The 13476-nt window shown below is 38.8% G+C and overlaps 1 protein-coding gene and 1 long non-coding RNA gene across 4 annotated transcripts in view; one reads left to right on the plus strand and one right to left on the minus strand.

The window, feature by feature from the left end:
- The window catches only part of DPP10 (dipeptidyl peptidase like 10), a 580058-nt gene that overhangs the window by 111457 nt on the left and 455125 nt on the right, over window positions 1-13476 (minus strand). For all 3 annotated transcript variants that reach the window (XM_081006655.1, XM_081006654.1, XM_081006656.1), the window contains 2 exons: window positions 8769-8863; window positions 875-949 (listed from right to left, as the gene is read on the minus strand). In XM_081006655.1, the coding sequence (XP_080862781.1) occupies window positions 875-949; window positions 8769-8863 (170 nt within the window). The remainder of the gene's footprint in view (window positions 1-874; window positions 950-8768; window positions 8864-13476) is intronic.
- On the plus strand, window positions 891-5086 carry LOC308479687. The gene is made up of 2 exons (XR_013987789.1): window positions 891-971; window positions 4712-5086. It is a non-coding gene; the product is annotated as an uncharacterized lncRNA (long non-coding RNA).

Here is a 13476-nt window from a genome sequence, read left to right on the forward strand (position 1 = left end):
TTACCATACTCATAATCTTCATATTTTAATTCTCAGGTCTGTGGAACACAGTAAGGAACACAGTTCTACCATGCCATTTCCTAATGTTTCTATGCATTTTTCAAGGCTCATATTAATTACTTTACCTAGCTAATGATGGTGATATTTATTTATTTGATTTATTATCCTCCCATAACCATAAGGCCACAAGGGTGGGGGGGGGGCACATCAATTTAAAAACATAATATTAAAACCAATTTCCAACAATTTTCAGTAGGATGAATCCTACAAATATATAACTCACTTGTCAAAGGGCACCTAGATAATGAAGGTGCCAGATGTACCTCTGGAGAGGGGCCCCTCTGTTGATCTTAAAAACCTGACCATGTCTGTAAGCGATTTGGTGCCAAATTGTTTAGATCCCTTGGAAGAGTGAATCTTGCATATGCACACATTCTTGCCCTCCCTAGAGTTTTCATCCCGATCCAATTCCCCCCATCCCAGACATTGCCCCCTATTGCCCTTAATTTTTAAAAAACAATAGATCTTGATTATGGATCTTTGGAATGGCATATGGTTTAACCCACAAAATTACACTACTGTAAAAAAAAAAAAGTTATCCAAATGTAATAAAGACTTGTCAATCCATCACGACAACCTTACAGAAATGTCAGTAGTAAGAAATTCTAACCAAAACAAGCTTAATCCAAAAAGCAAATGGAACCAACACTTTGAATCCATCCTATTAACACAGGATGTCATCAGTATTAAAAGAGTTAAATATATATTGTTTCATAAATGAGAATGTTTTAAGTATAATTTTCTGCATATTACTATGCTAAGACTTCTAACCAGCATGTATTCTAATTTTATTTTTGGCCAACTGCTAGCTTACCTGTTTGATGTCATATGCAAGGAGAACATATTTTAAATCTGGGGAGACTGAATATCTTGATGCTTTGAAAGTTACCTAAGAAAAGAACACAGTGTTGGTAAGTTTGTTACGTGAAGAACTCTTTGTCTTACACATTTCAATTACATTGTATACATATTACATTTTAAAAAGACCCCATAGAAAGGGATGTTCTTAAAATAAAACAAGTATTAAACAAAACAAGTATTAAAGTACATTAAAGTACAGTATTAAAAACACCAAGAGAGTTTAAAAGCAATTGATGCAAGAAGCAACAAGGCAGCATGATTTATTGATAAAAATGCAGATACATATATCATGCAGTGAGATTTTTTTTTTTCCCCTGGTCCAAACATTTTACACAACACCTACTTTTTATTTAAGAAAATGCTTTACAGAAGATTTAAAATCCTCAGTGGTGTGGCAAAAATGGAAAAGGAGAAGGGAACATTATCAAACTAATAACACTTTATGTCTAGATAAGAATACATGACACCCAATTGAATTCAAGGCTATAATTTAATCAAGAGGTAATGGTGGTGTCAGAAAGAATTTAATGGAGCTGATGTAGAGGAAGGACCAGAGCATACTTGAAGCAATGGAACCATTGAAGGGATTTCTTTTTACGTGGATATGAAGATACTTCCCATCTGAAGAACAAGGAGGTAAAGCACAAGGCACATCAATAGTGCAGGGAAGATGGAAAGAGTATTTATCTGTAGCTGAATTATATATTACAACTAAAATGGAAAGTATAGTGGGGAAATGTCCTGCGCGTGAGCTTATGCTCCTCTTTGTCCCATAGGTAAAGGTAAAGGTACCCCTGACCGTTAAATCTAGTCATGGACAACTCTGGGGTTGCGGCACTCATCTTGCTTTATTGGCCGAGGGAGCCGGCGTACAGCTTCCGGGTCATGTGGCCAGCATGACTAAGCCGCTTCTGGCGAACCAGAGCAGCTCACGGAAACGCCGTTTACCTTCCCTCCGGAGCGGTACCTATTTATCTACTTGCACTTTGACGTGCTTTCAAACTGCTAGGTTGACAGGAGCTTTGTCCCATAGGAATGGGCAATTTGGAATGCACAGCAGTGAGTTAATTAGCACTAAATAGAGCATTTGTTGGCATTACCAATCAATTACTAATGTGTTTAAACAACATTTTGTGAACTGCTGCAAGTAAACTGTCAAAAATCATAATACTAAGTTAAACAAGCAAATATATTCAGGTAGGTAGCCGTGTTGGTCTGACGCAGTCAAAATTAAAAATTGTCCAGCAGCACCTTAGAGACCAACTAAGTTTGTTCTGGGTATAAGCCTCTGTGTGCATGCACACGTCTTCAGATACACTGAAACAGAAGTCACCAGACCCTTATATATATAGTGGAAGGGTGGGGTGGGGTTTTTCTCAGAAGGGAAGTAGGAGATGGATGATTGACTCAATGGGTTTGGTAAACCTGTTGACGACTGTTAACGAGTGCAATTAGTCTTACAGGAAAAAACAAGGGATAGTATGCAGATGACCAAAAATAGCATTAGCATAGGTAATGAGACAAGAATCCAATATCTCTATTCAGACCAGGTCTCTCCATAGTTTTCAGTTTAGTAATAAATTGTAATTCAGCAACTTCTCTTTCAAGTCTATTTAAGCAAATATATGTTGTTCCTAACAAAAAAACACAAACCATTACTAATTCTTACAAATGATTGTTCCTGCCCTGAAAACTGTCCCATAGATTTGTTAGTTCCAAAGAAGCCTCAAGATAACATTAAAATACATTATTATATTTGACAAAAAAAATCACAAATTAAGACAATGAATTCAAATAAAACAAAGTTAATAAAATCATAGGAATGAAAGACTAAGTTCTAGACAAAGTCATTCACACTTGAGTGACTTCTAGATAGTCTATTAATTGTCAAGAAACTTCAGCTTGGGCAGAATGTTGCAACCTGGCTGTTGTCCTGGAGTTGGCATTCTCATATTACATCCCCCCCCCCCCATAAATACATTCTGTCAACATCTTTAGTACCATTGTGTTTCTAGTGTAGCTGTTTCCAGAACTAGTTCAAGATGCTGGACTTGACATATAAGAAAATAAAAGAATACTTGTGAGTAAGCTACTCCTCGTGAGCAAAGCAAATCTGTAAGCAATGTGCAGCTATGTTCTGAGTAGGGCTCTGTAAACTCAGGTTTAAAAGTCTCCTTTTCCAAGCACAGAGGACTAGTACAACATCCTTGAACTAGCTCCCTCACTTGTCTTTGCCTGCCACCTAGCTGCTTGCTGCACAAGGGGAAAAACTGCTACCCTAAGACAGTTTCTAGATCTTTCGTCCTGTGTTGCCACTGTGTTTAGACTTTGGACTGCTTTTTGGCCTGGCTTCTTGGGGTGTTTTTTTGCTCTGTTTGGACTTTAGACTGCTGTAAAACTGTGATCTCTGACTCATGGCTGCTCTACCTGGGCATCACTTGGAGCAGGAGAACCGTCCCTAATGAAAACTTTACATATGGACCGCCATGCACACCTTAGTGAAGTTACTACTCTACTGCTCTGTGGGACTACCCACAGCTCATTTCTGAGACTTGGAAAAGACAAGTATTCAAATTGAATGCTGTATCAACACCAGCTTAAACCAAAGATCTCCCAAATACTTAAATTCAGGCTGGAGGCAATCTCAAAGAAAACAGAAGCAAAGAGCAGTTCTGGGATTTGTATGATTTGATAGAACTCCTTCATGGATTAAAAGCATTTAATGTTCGTCAGAGCGCATATTGGAGAGAGGTCTGGGGCAGGAGGCCCTAGGAGCCTCATGAGATCTACCAGCTTTTCATACTAAGCCTGGACCACATGGTCACTTGAAGGTAAGCACTTTTCTAGTTTTTGGATCATTTTGTGCATATATTTATAGTTCAAGTGTCAAGCAGCTGGATTTTCCTGATATAACAGTACATTTTACTGTTATATAATATATAGTAAATAGATAATGCCACCCCTCATATAAAAATATTTGCCCGAAGTCATCTCAGCAAATAAATATTTGGAATATTTTCAAAATTCACAAGGTGAACAATTTATAGAACCCTGAAGGGAGCTCTCCATGTATGCCTAATTCAGTTTTAGGCTCTCTTTCAAATCCCTGATTAAATAATTTGGCAACTGAAACATATAGTGGATTGGAAGCAAATTCAAGAACAAGGTCCAGAAGTAGTTTTAAGGATATTAACTACAGAGCAGTTTAAATAACAAAACAAATAAAAACAACAAAATGCTTCATTTCTTACAGTACAAACACAGGTCTTTCTATCTAAAAAAATATATCTAACACCCCCCCCCAAAAAAAATGCTAGCAGGTCAAATAAAAACAAAGGAAATCATCTATTATGTCTGATTTTGCTTTCTGTGGTGCATGATTGGCTGCATCAACCGACTTTAAAGTTACGTAATTCCATCACGTATATCTGGGATATACTTTGGAGATTATCAAACAGAGAGTTGTTGGCAACAACATGTAAAGACAACAACATGTGATTACCCCCTTACTAATGTATATATTCTGTTGTTTTGTTAACACAACTCTTTCCCAACTTATCTGAAGTATCCCCAAAATTTTATTTACATTAAAAAGTATGAAAAGGGAATCATAGATTTAATTAGTTGCCATTTAAAAAAGTAAAAGTTTGTTCTTTTCAGATAAGAGGGTTCTCATTCTACTGACAGCAGGATTCGGCAAAACTGTGTAAAACGAGTTGCAGATTGAATTTCTTGCCTTTTCTCGAAAAAGTGCCTTTCGTGACCTGAGTTTTAATTCTCTACTTGACAGTGATACATGAGGGTGCGATGCTCCTTGGACAAGCAGCCCAAGCCTCTTCTCTGCGCCCAAGAATGCACTTGACAACCGTGACCACAAGTATTGCCAGTACCACAGATGACAGGGGTGATAGTCAAATGGAGACAGAAAGATAAAACGCTACAAAGAAGGACTCCCACCCCCTCCATTCTCAACCTTTATTGTTTCACGTATTCTAGGAATACAAACATTAGTTTTTGCTGAAAGTAAAAGTAGTTCTGTACTCTGAAACGATTTATCAGTCCACTGTGGCCCTGAGACTAGAGGACCATGCAATGAAATGAGGGGAACAGAAAGAATGTAACTTCCATGCCCCGCTTCAGTAAACAACTTTAACATGTCTCTTGACATTTGTGTTTGCCAAAAGTATCCGTTCTTTTCCAAGCAAATAAAGCACACACTCATGTACCAAAAAACAGTATAATTAAGGACACATTGTTTTAATTTTCCCACAAGTTAAGTGGTAAATTTCTACAATATCTGAGATACTGAATTAGTTTTCAAATCAGCCTGCAAGAACAACTTAGCTCCAGCCTTTCTTGTTTACCGGTAATTGTGCTTCCTGACTAAATACATACCCTGTGTTGCTGTTGTTGTGTGGCTGGTCCTTTAATCTTTGCTCAACAGTCTCATTTGCTATGCACTACTACTGCATCAATTTTAATTGCTTTTAAAGTACTGTTAGTGTCCTCCCCCCTTTCAACTGAACATAAGAAATGGGGGGGGGGGAGAGAAACTGCACCACATCCATTGTTTAAGAAACAATGGCTCACTTCTAAAATACATTCATTTGTGTAGTAGCCTTCAACCAAGACCTACCTTTAACCTCAATCTACAACACTGGATTATTGTCATGGATATTACAGAAATTTCACTTTTACTCCTCATACTATATTCATTTTAGTCCCAGCAGCCAGCCTCTACATCTTTGCTCAGGGCTATACATCTAGGAGAAGGAATTTGGTACAATGATGAAGAAAACTAAATTTATAGTGGGGGGGGGGGAGGCATCTTCCTGAACTTAGTAATATTTCTGCTGTCTAAACAGCCTTGATCTTTTAAACAGGGAAAATGATAAAGTTATGATAAAATTATGATATGATAAAGAAGTAAGATTTCTAGATAAAGAAGTAAAATTTCTAGTTATGATAAAGAAGTAAGATTTCTAGATACTCTAAATGACTGTGTCCCAGAATAGCTGGCTATGGAACTGACAAAGGGAGGAGACACTGAACTTAATCTTATGTGGTGCCCAGAACCTGGTGTGAGATACAAGTGTTGTTGAACTGACTAGGCAAAGTGACCACAGTGCTATCAAATTCAACTTACATGTAAGGAAGTCCAACCATTACATTTTACTTTAAATGTCCCCCAAAATGAGGGGACTGGTAAAAAGGAAGATGAAAGTCAAAATGAGGAAAGTCAAATATCTCCGGAATATTTGGCATTATTCAAAAGCACATTAACACCAGCTCAGCTAGAATGTATAATGCAAATCAGGAAATACATCATAGAATCATAGAATCATGGAGTTGGAAGAGACCACAAGGGCCATCGAGTCCAACCCCCTGCCAAGCAGGAAACACCATCAGAGCACTCCTGACATATGGTTGTCAAGCCTCTGCTTAAAGACCTCCAAAGAAGGAGACTCCACCACACTCCTTGGCAGCAAATTCCACTGTCGAACAGCTCTTACTGTCAGGAAGTTCTTCCTAATGTTTAGGTGGAATCTTCTTTCTTGTAGTTTTGATCCATTGCTCCGTGTCCGCTTCTCTGGAGCAGCAGAAAACCACCTTTCTCCCTCCTCTATGTGACATCCTTTTATATATTTGAACATGGCTATCATATCACCCCTTAACCTCCTCTTCTCCAGGCTAAACATGCCCAGCTCCCTTAGCCGTTCCTCATAAGGCATCGTTTCCAGGCCTTTGACCATTTTGGTTGCCCTCCTCTGGACACGTTCCAGTTTGTCAGTGTCCTTCTTGAACTGTGGTGCCCAGAACTGGACACAGTACTCCAGGTGAGGTCTGACCAGAGCAGAATACAGTGGCACTATTACTTCCCTTGATCTAGATGCTATACTCCTATTGATGCAGCCCAGAATTGCATTGGCTTTTTTAGCTGCCGCGTCACACTGTTGGCTCATGTCAAGTTTGTGGTCAACCAAGACTCCTAGACCCTTTTCACATCAATGAGAGTGTCTGTATAGTTAATAATCATAATCAAGGAAGCTATTACAGGCAATAAGGCTTCCTTCAGAAAATGGAAATCTTGTCAAATGAGGAGAACAAATAGGAACACAAACTGGGAAATGGGACACTGTTGTTTTTATATTGTGGGAAATCTATTGTGATATCTTTTTTCTTTAGTATTTATAGGGCACAACTGGAAATGGTTTTCTGGGGTTTTCGAATGGCTTGTCATCACCATCCAAATAGTGGAAGGAGATTTACCTGGGACATAAAAATGCACATGTGTGCATTAGGGAAAGCTGCATATAAACATAGGTATATTAGGATAAATTCACACTAAGAGCTGGTGAATTTTCTTGAGAACTAAAAATAATAATCACAAACTGATGTGGCAATGTGGAGACCTGTACTTAAGACAGGAAAAATTAGAAGAAGAGAGAAACCCAAAGTGACAGATTCCACCCACCCCTGTTGGGTGCACGTCCTGAACTACTGTAAATATAAAAAAAATCCTTCCAGTAGCACCTATAAGACCAACTAAGTTAGTTCTTGGTATGAGCTTTCGTGTGCAAGCACACTTCTTCAGATACACTTTTTTATTTTTTTTATTTTTTTATTTTGACTATGGCAGACCAACACGGCTACCTATCTGTTACTGTAAATATGTTTTATATGACAATGCAAAGGGTTGGACGAAATGATCCTTGTGGTCCCTTCCAACTCCACAATTCTATGATGCTAAGACTTTGTTGTATCCACTAATAACCTACTTGAAAACAAAATTATTTATTTAAAATATTTGTATTGCACCACTTAATCACAAGGATTCTTTAGACATTATAAATATATGTTTTAATATCCTAAACGTTGTTTTAAAAATTAGGAATAAAAATCCATAACAAAACTGAATAGATAACACAACCAGCACATTCATTTTATCAGCAGCACCAATCAAATTCATTAAAAGTTAAGAGAAAGATAATCATTTTCAGTTGTCTTCTAAAATTCATCAAAGCCTGAATGACACGGTCAATGGAGAGAGTTTCAGAAGCAACAAGAACTAGAAGGCCCTGTGTTGTATCATCACCAACCTAACTACAGAGTGATGACTTCTGCTTAGGACTACCAAAGGCCAGGCTTCCCACAACCCAAATCCAGCACTTTGAATTATCTGAGGAAACTAACTGGTAGTCAACATAGTTCTCTACAGGTGGCATGTGTTCCACACTAAACGAAGAGCTAGCATCCTTGGTAATAACGTTTTTCACATCTTGTTTACAGCAAATGGAAGACAGATCCAAGTAAGGAAGACCCACATTAAGCAGACTGCAATAATATAACCAGTTATCAGGTCATGTTTGATAGTGGCTAGGCCATTCCATCTCCCCCACCACGCTCGGAACAGCATAGCTTATAAAGCAGCCAAAGCTTATAAAAATCACATCACTATCTTCAAGTGGAGTATAAGCAGAAAACATAGCAGTTTTATTCAGAGAAAGGACAGAAATAATCAATTAATGCTATAATCATGGAAAACCAGTGTCTACATGTCCATAATCTGCTCTGCTCTACATATCTAGAATTGCCTGGAAAGAAGGTGAAGATGTTCCACAAGTATGGTGAGCAGTTCCGCCATGTCACATTGCTAACCATCTGTACAATTAAGCTTCAGGAGTTTGAAATGAAGGAGGGGAGGGGGAGAAAAAAAGAAGCTGTATTGGTATGCATGTAAGATATGTGGTTCTTTGCCAAACATAGCATAGTAATTTTACTAGGTCTGTGACTGTATAATAGAACTTGTTGTTGCCATAGTAATCGTAAAAAGATTTAATACTTACAAAAGTTGCATTTTCCAGCAATAACGTACTTGTATTTGTTTCTACATTCAGTTTAACAACATGCCCATGTCTGCTTTTATACACCACTTCTGTATCTGTTAATAGAAAAACACATTAAGGATCAGCAAAGGCAAAACATTTCATGCATTAGCTTCTTAGTTAATGGACCTATTCAATGAAGAAAAGACATCACTGACCATCCAATACATTAAAATGTGCTTAGGTTGAAGTAATGAATTCATTAGTAGCATCTAATTTTGTTGATTTGTCCAGAGATAATTGGAATGCTCAGTGCTTCTAGTCTTTCTGACCTTGCTAATGGAGGTGGTTTCATCAAATCAGTATAGCCACATCCTACTCCTTTGTGTAAAACAAGTTCAATTGTACTGTGTAAAAAAAAAGCAGCAACATTGGCCATATGGTCTTAACCCTTGAACCTTTATTTGGTTAAATGGCTGTTAATCAAGAATGAATTCCGATTGCACTTGCATGAGAAAATGGTTACGTAACCAAAACATTTACAAGAACATCTAACAATTTCATAGCTTTTATTTGTCTTTTTGTTTGTTTGTTTGTTTGACTGTATTTATAACCCACCTTTTTCTCCCAGTGGTGCAGCAATAAAACTGCTAGTACATTTACAAAGCAGGGTCCAGTATGGTTTCAAATTAGATGGGGGCCGTAGATTCCTGCATTTCAAGGTATTGGACTAGATGACCCTTGAGTTCCCTTCCAGCTCTACAATTCTATGATTCTCCAAGGAGTTCAAGGTGGCATACATGGTTCCCATCTTCCTCATTTAATACCTATAATAACCTTGAGGTTAGGCTGGGAGGCAGAAACTAGTCCAAGGCCAGTCAGTGAGCTTCATGGCCAAGTGGGATTTTGAAACTGGCCTCCCAGGTCCTAGCCCAACACTTTAACCATTATGCCACACTGATTTTCAATCCATCTTTCTATCCATCTTTTTTTAAAATAAAAATAAAAACACTGAAGCATGAGAAAACTTTTACTGTGGTTTTATCATTCAACCTCAACAAAGCCACCTTAGCATATTTCATAAACAGTGGTTTAGTGCTTTTTAAAATCCTTGCGCTGTGGGTAAAACCTCAGTGCCTAGGGCTTGTCGATCGCATGGTCGGCGGTTCGAATCCCCGCGGCGGGGTGAGCTCCCGTCCTTCGGTCCCAGCTCCTGCCCACCTAGCAGTTCGAAAGCACTCTTAAGTGCAAGTAGATAAATAGGTACCGCTTTATAGCGGGAAGGTAAACGGCGTTTCCGTGTGCTGCGCTGGTGCTGGCTCGCCAGAGCAGCTTTGTCACGCTGGCCACGTGACCCGGAAGTGTCTTCGGACAGCGCTGGCCCCCGGACTCTTAAGTGAGATGGGCGCACAACCCTAGAGTCAGACACGACTGGCCCGTACGGGCAGGGGTACCTTTACCTTTACCTTTTTTACATACCATGGAAATGAAACAGTGCAGAAGGAAGAAATTTACAGAAAAAGTACAATGATGTAACATTTTCTTCAGCAGAAACATAATACGCAAAACCTCTGTTAATGTATATTAATTGTTGCCACATGTTCTGGCCACATGCTGTATATTTTTCTGTCTCTCTTCATTCGAAACCCATGTATTCTGTGAAGTCTAGTTGTTCTGGTCCTTGTACCTGATGGCCTGCAACCAAGCCTAAGCAATTGCAACTGGAACATTTGCTAATTGCTTCCCTGTTCAATTCAGCCTCCACCTGCCTTCCTACGTTACTTTCTCTCTGTCAAATTATAGATCGTAAGCTCCTTGGTGTGGTGACCTGCCATTTTGTACTCTGAAAAGATATGCAGCTGATATGTTTGCACATTAGAATCAGATGAATAGGAAAGGGTAGATCCATTGCTTATTTCAAGAAACTTTTATAGTATTTCAAGAAACTACTTTGTAGTTGTCATTTCCCTTTATGTTTGAATAGAAAGTTTTAGAGGAGAAAAATGGAATGACACAAAAAGTCAATTCTTTTTCATTGTCGAAAGTATGATGTTTGCAAACAATGAAGATGTCTGCTGAAGAGTCATACAGAGACCCTGGTGTCACAGTCACCTCGGTATAAAGCAGAAAACCTCATTGCAGTGAGTGTGAACAGATAAAAATCCCTGAAGTGTTGGAGATACTAAAATAAAGCTGTGCATATACATAAGTACTAAGCAAGTGCTGAGAGCAAGTATAGTAATCATGAACAATCACTATTAATGTCTATTAAAGTGTCAATCCAATGAATGACATTTTGTGTGATAAAGAACACTTCCTTGACAGAATAATGGAAGCATTTTATGGCCACTTGACAAAATGATGGATTAAAAAAAAATTAAAAATCTACAGAGCAACTATGGGCATTTTTTCTTCAATAAGAGGGGGAAGTAAGGGAAGTGGGCAAGGGTAGCCAGAAATGATAGTTGGCAAGTATTTAAACACTTACGGATACTTTCCTTTCATTTTTGTTTCAAAGAGGCTGTCTCCTTTTTCATAGGCGTAATACTTGTAATACTTGTACTGTACAGCCTTCTGCCTCTGCTGCTGCAACCCAGTGATGATTTCTGGCAATGGGATAAACACCCTTGGTGGCAACTCATTTGCATCAAGTAGCTAGCTCTCTCCGAGCCCCATCCAAGCATGCTTTAAGCCAAAACACAGGAAACATGTGGACATCTAAGTAACATTGGCTCCTAAGCTGGAACTCCAGCTATCCTTCAGATGCCAGCCTCTCCCTCTGTTCCTGGTTTCCAAAAGGCTTCCCTGATCCTCTCCTTAGCCTATTCCTAAGTCTCTTGCTATTCCACTCTAACTGAGGAGCTCCAACAGGTACTTTCCCTGACCAGTATTTATACCAGCCAAGCTTTTACACCCAAACGTAAACCTTGGATGAAATTTCATCCTCTTATTGGTCTATAATTATGAGCCAACAAGAAGAGGATTTCAGCATTGCATTATTCTGATCTTTCCCTCTGACTCTCCAGAGCAGATTTCAGAGCGGTACAGGGAAAGGGGAGAGCCCTGTTGCACTGGCGAAAACCCTTGCACTGGCTTCTGCTAGTGCAATGGGTTAGTTAGTTGAATCTGGGTTATGATGTCCACTAACTGGCCAGCTAAAGCTGACCACCCCTTTGATTCCAAACATAAAGCCAGAGATCTTCCCATTTGTTGAATTATAGATAAATTATGCTGAGGAACAGTGCAACTGAAACAATACACATGAAGGGTGACTAATATTGGGCTTAGGCCCTACAAATATTTGGATTCTTTCTGATTCAAATGCAAACCTATTTTGAAATAACATTTAAAAATAAATAGCCCTTTAGTTAGCTGGGAAAAGAGACCTGTCTAACAGTGAGCAGCATAGTGTGACTGGCAAGAATCATGTTTAAAAGCATGGGCATTCTATGCCCATGCACTGACTTGAAAAGCTTACGTGACAAGTTTCATCTAAATATGAACTGATTTGTGATGGTTTTACAGAGTATGAATCATAATGCAAAGCATTATAGACAGCTGTGGGGAGAATGAAAAGCTGACCTTATAAATATAAACCAGATGTAATTTACAAAGACAGTACAGCATAATAAAGATTTTAACAACATGCACCAATCTTCAATGTAATGAATATGTATATATAGTGTATCATTGCATCATAGCACACAGTGTGTTTGCATGTGTGCAAGCATTGATTAAATTGATAGGAGGTTGGTTTAAGCTCAGTTAGCACAGTGCAATGATTGCTGAAGCCTGACTTAGCCCCACATCTCCACAGGTTGCATGGTTGCCGAAGCCCCACATCAAAGAATATGCCACAGTTTCCCTGCCACTCAGCTTCATTGGCTTATATGATGTGAATAAACCTTTAGCATCACAATTTTAAGACTAAGTATTACCATAAGAACATAAGGAAGAGATGTGACTTGCCAAGAAGATGTACAGCCTTCAGACAGACAAAATGAAACATTTGTTTACTGGACTGCATATAAATTAATTTAAGGAATCCACTGTCTGTAAGATGTAGTAATGGTCACTACCCAAGATTGATTTTAAAATGATTTGACTGATTAATGTTACCAACAATAACGTTCAGATGCAGTAGTACCAGAACCTGATTTTGGGCTCCTCAACACAAACTAGGGGCAGGGGTAGCCAATATTGTACCCTCCAGATGTTGCTGGATTACAATGTTAGGATTGCTTTATAATGAAAAGAGGATAACAAATTTAATAAATGAAGAAAATGCAACCCCCATTATTCCTTCCTATAGGTCATATTGGCTGGGGCTGATGGGAATTGTAGTTCAACAACTTCTGATGGGCATTGTGTTGGCTACCCATGCTAAGAAGATCATTATCATCAGGCCCTATCTGTGAATTTCAAAGAGGCAATTGCCTGGCTGCTGCTAAAGACAGAATACTGGACTGCATCAGGCCACTTGGCCTGATTCAAAAAGACAGTTCTCAGAAAATCAGCAATGATTTGTTTTCTCAACTAGAAAATTGAGGGTTTCTTTATGGATGCTGTGCTTCTCTACCTGAGGTCCTGCTCATTTTGCGCAGCTCAGGCTTATAGGGGAACTTGTGAAGAAATGACAGTTTGGTGACAGTATGACAAATGAGGGTCACCACCTCTAAAATTGTGTTCACTGTTAACGATAAACATCAGGAGGCACAGGGCTACTGTA

The sequence above is a fragment of the Podarcis pityusensis genome (assembly GCF_964106645.2).
Source record: "Podarcis pityusensis genome assembly, chromosome: 1".
Classification (NCBI taxonomy): Eukaryota; Metazoa; Chordata; class Lepidosauria; order Squamata; family Lacertidae; genus Podarcis; species Podarcis pityusensis.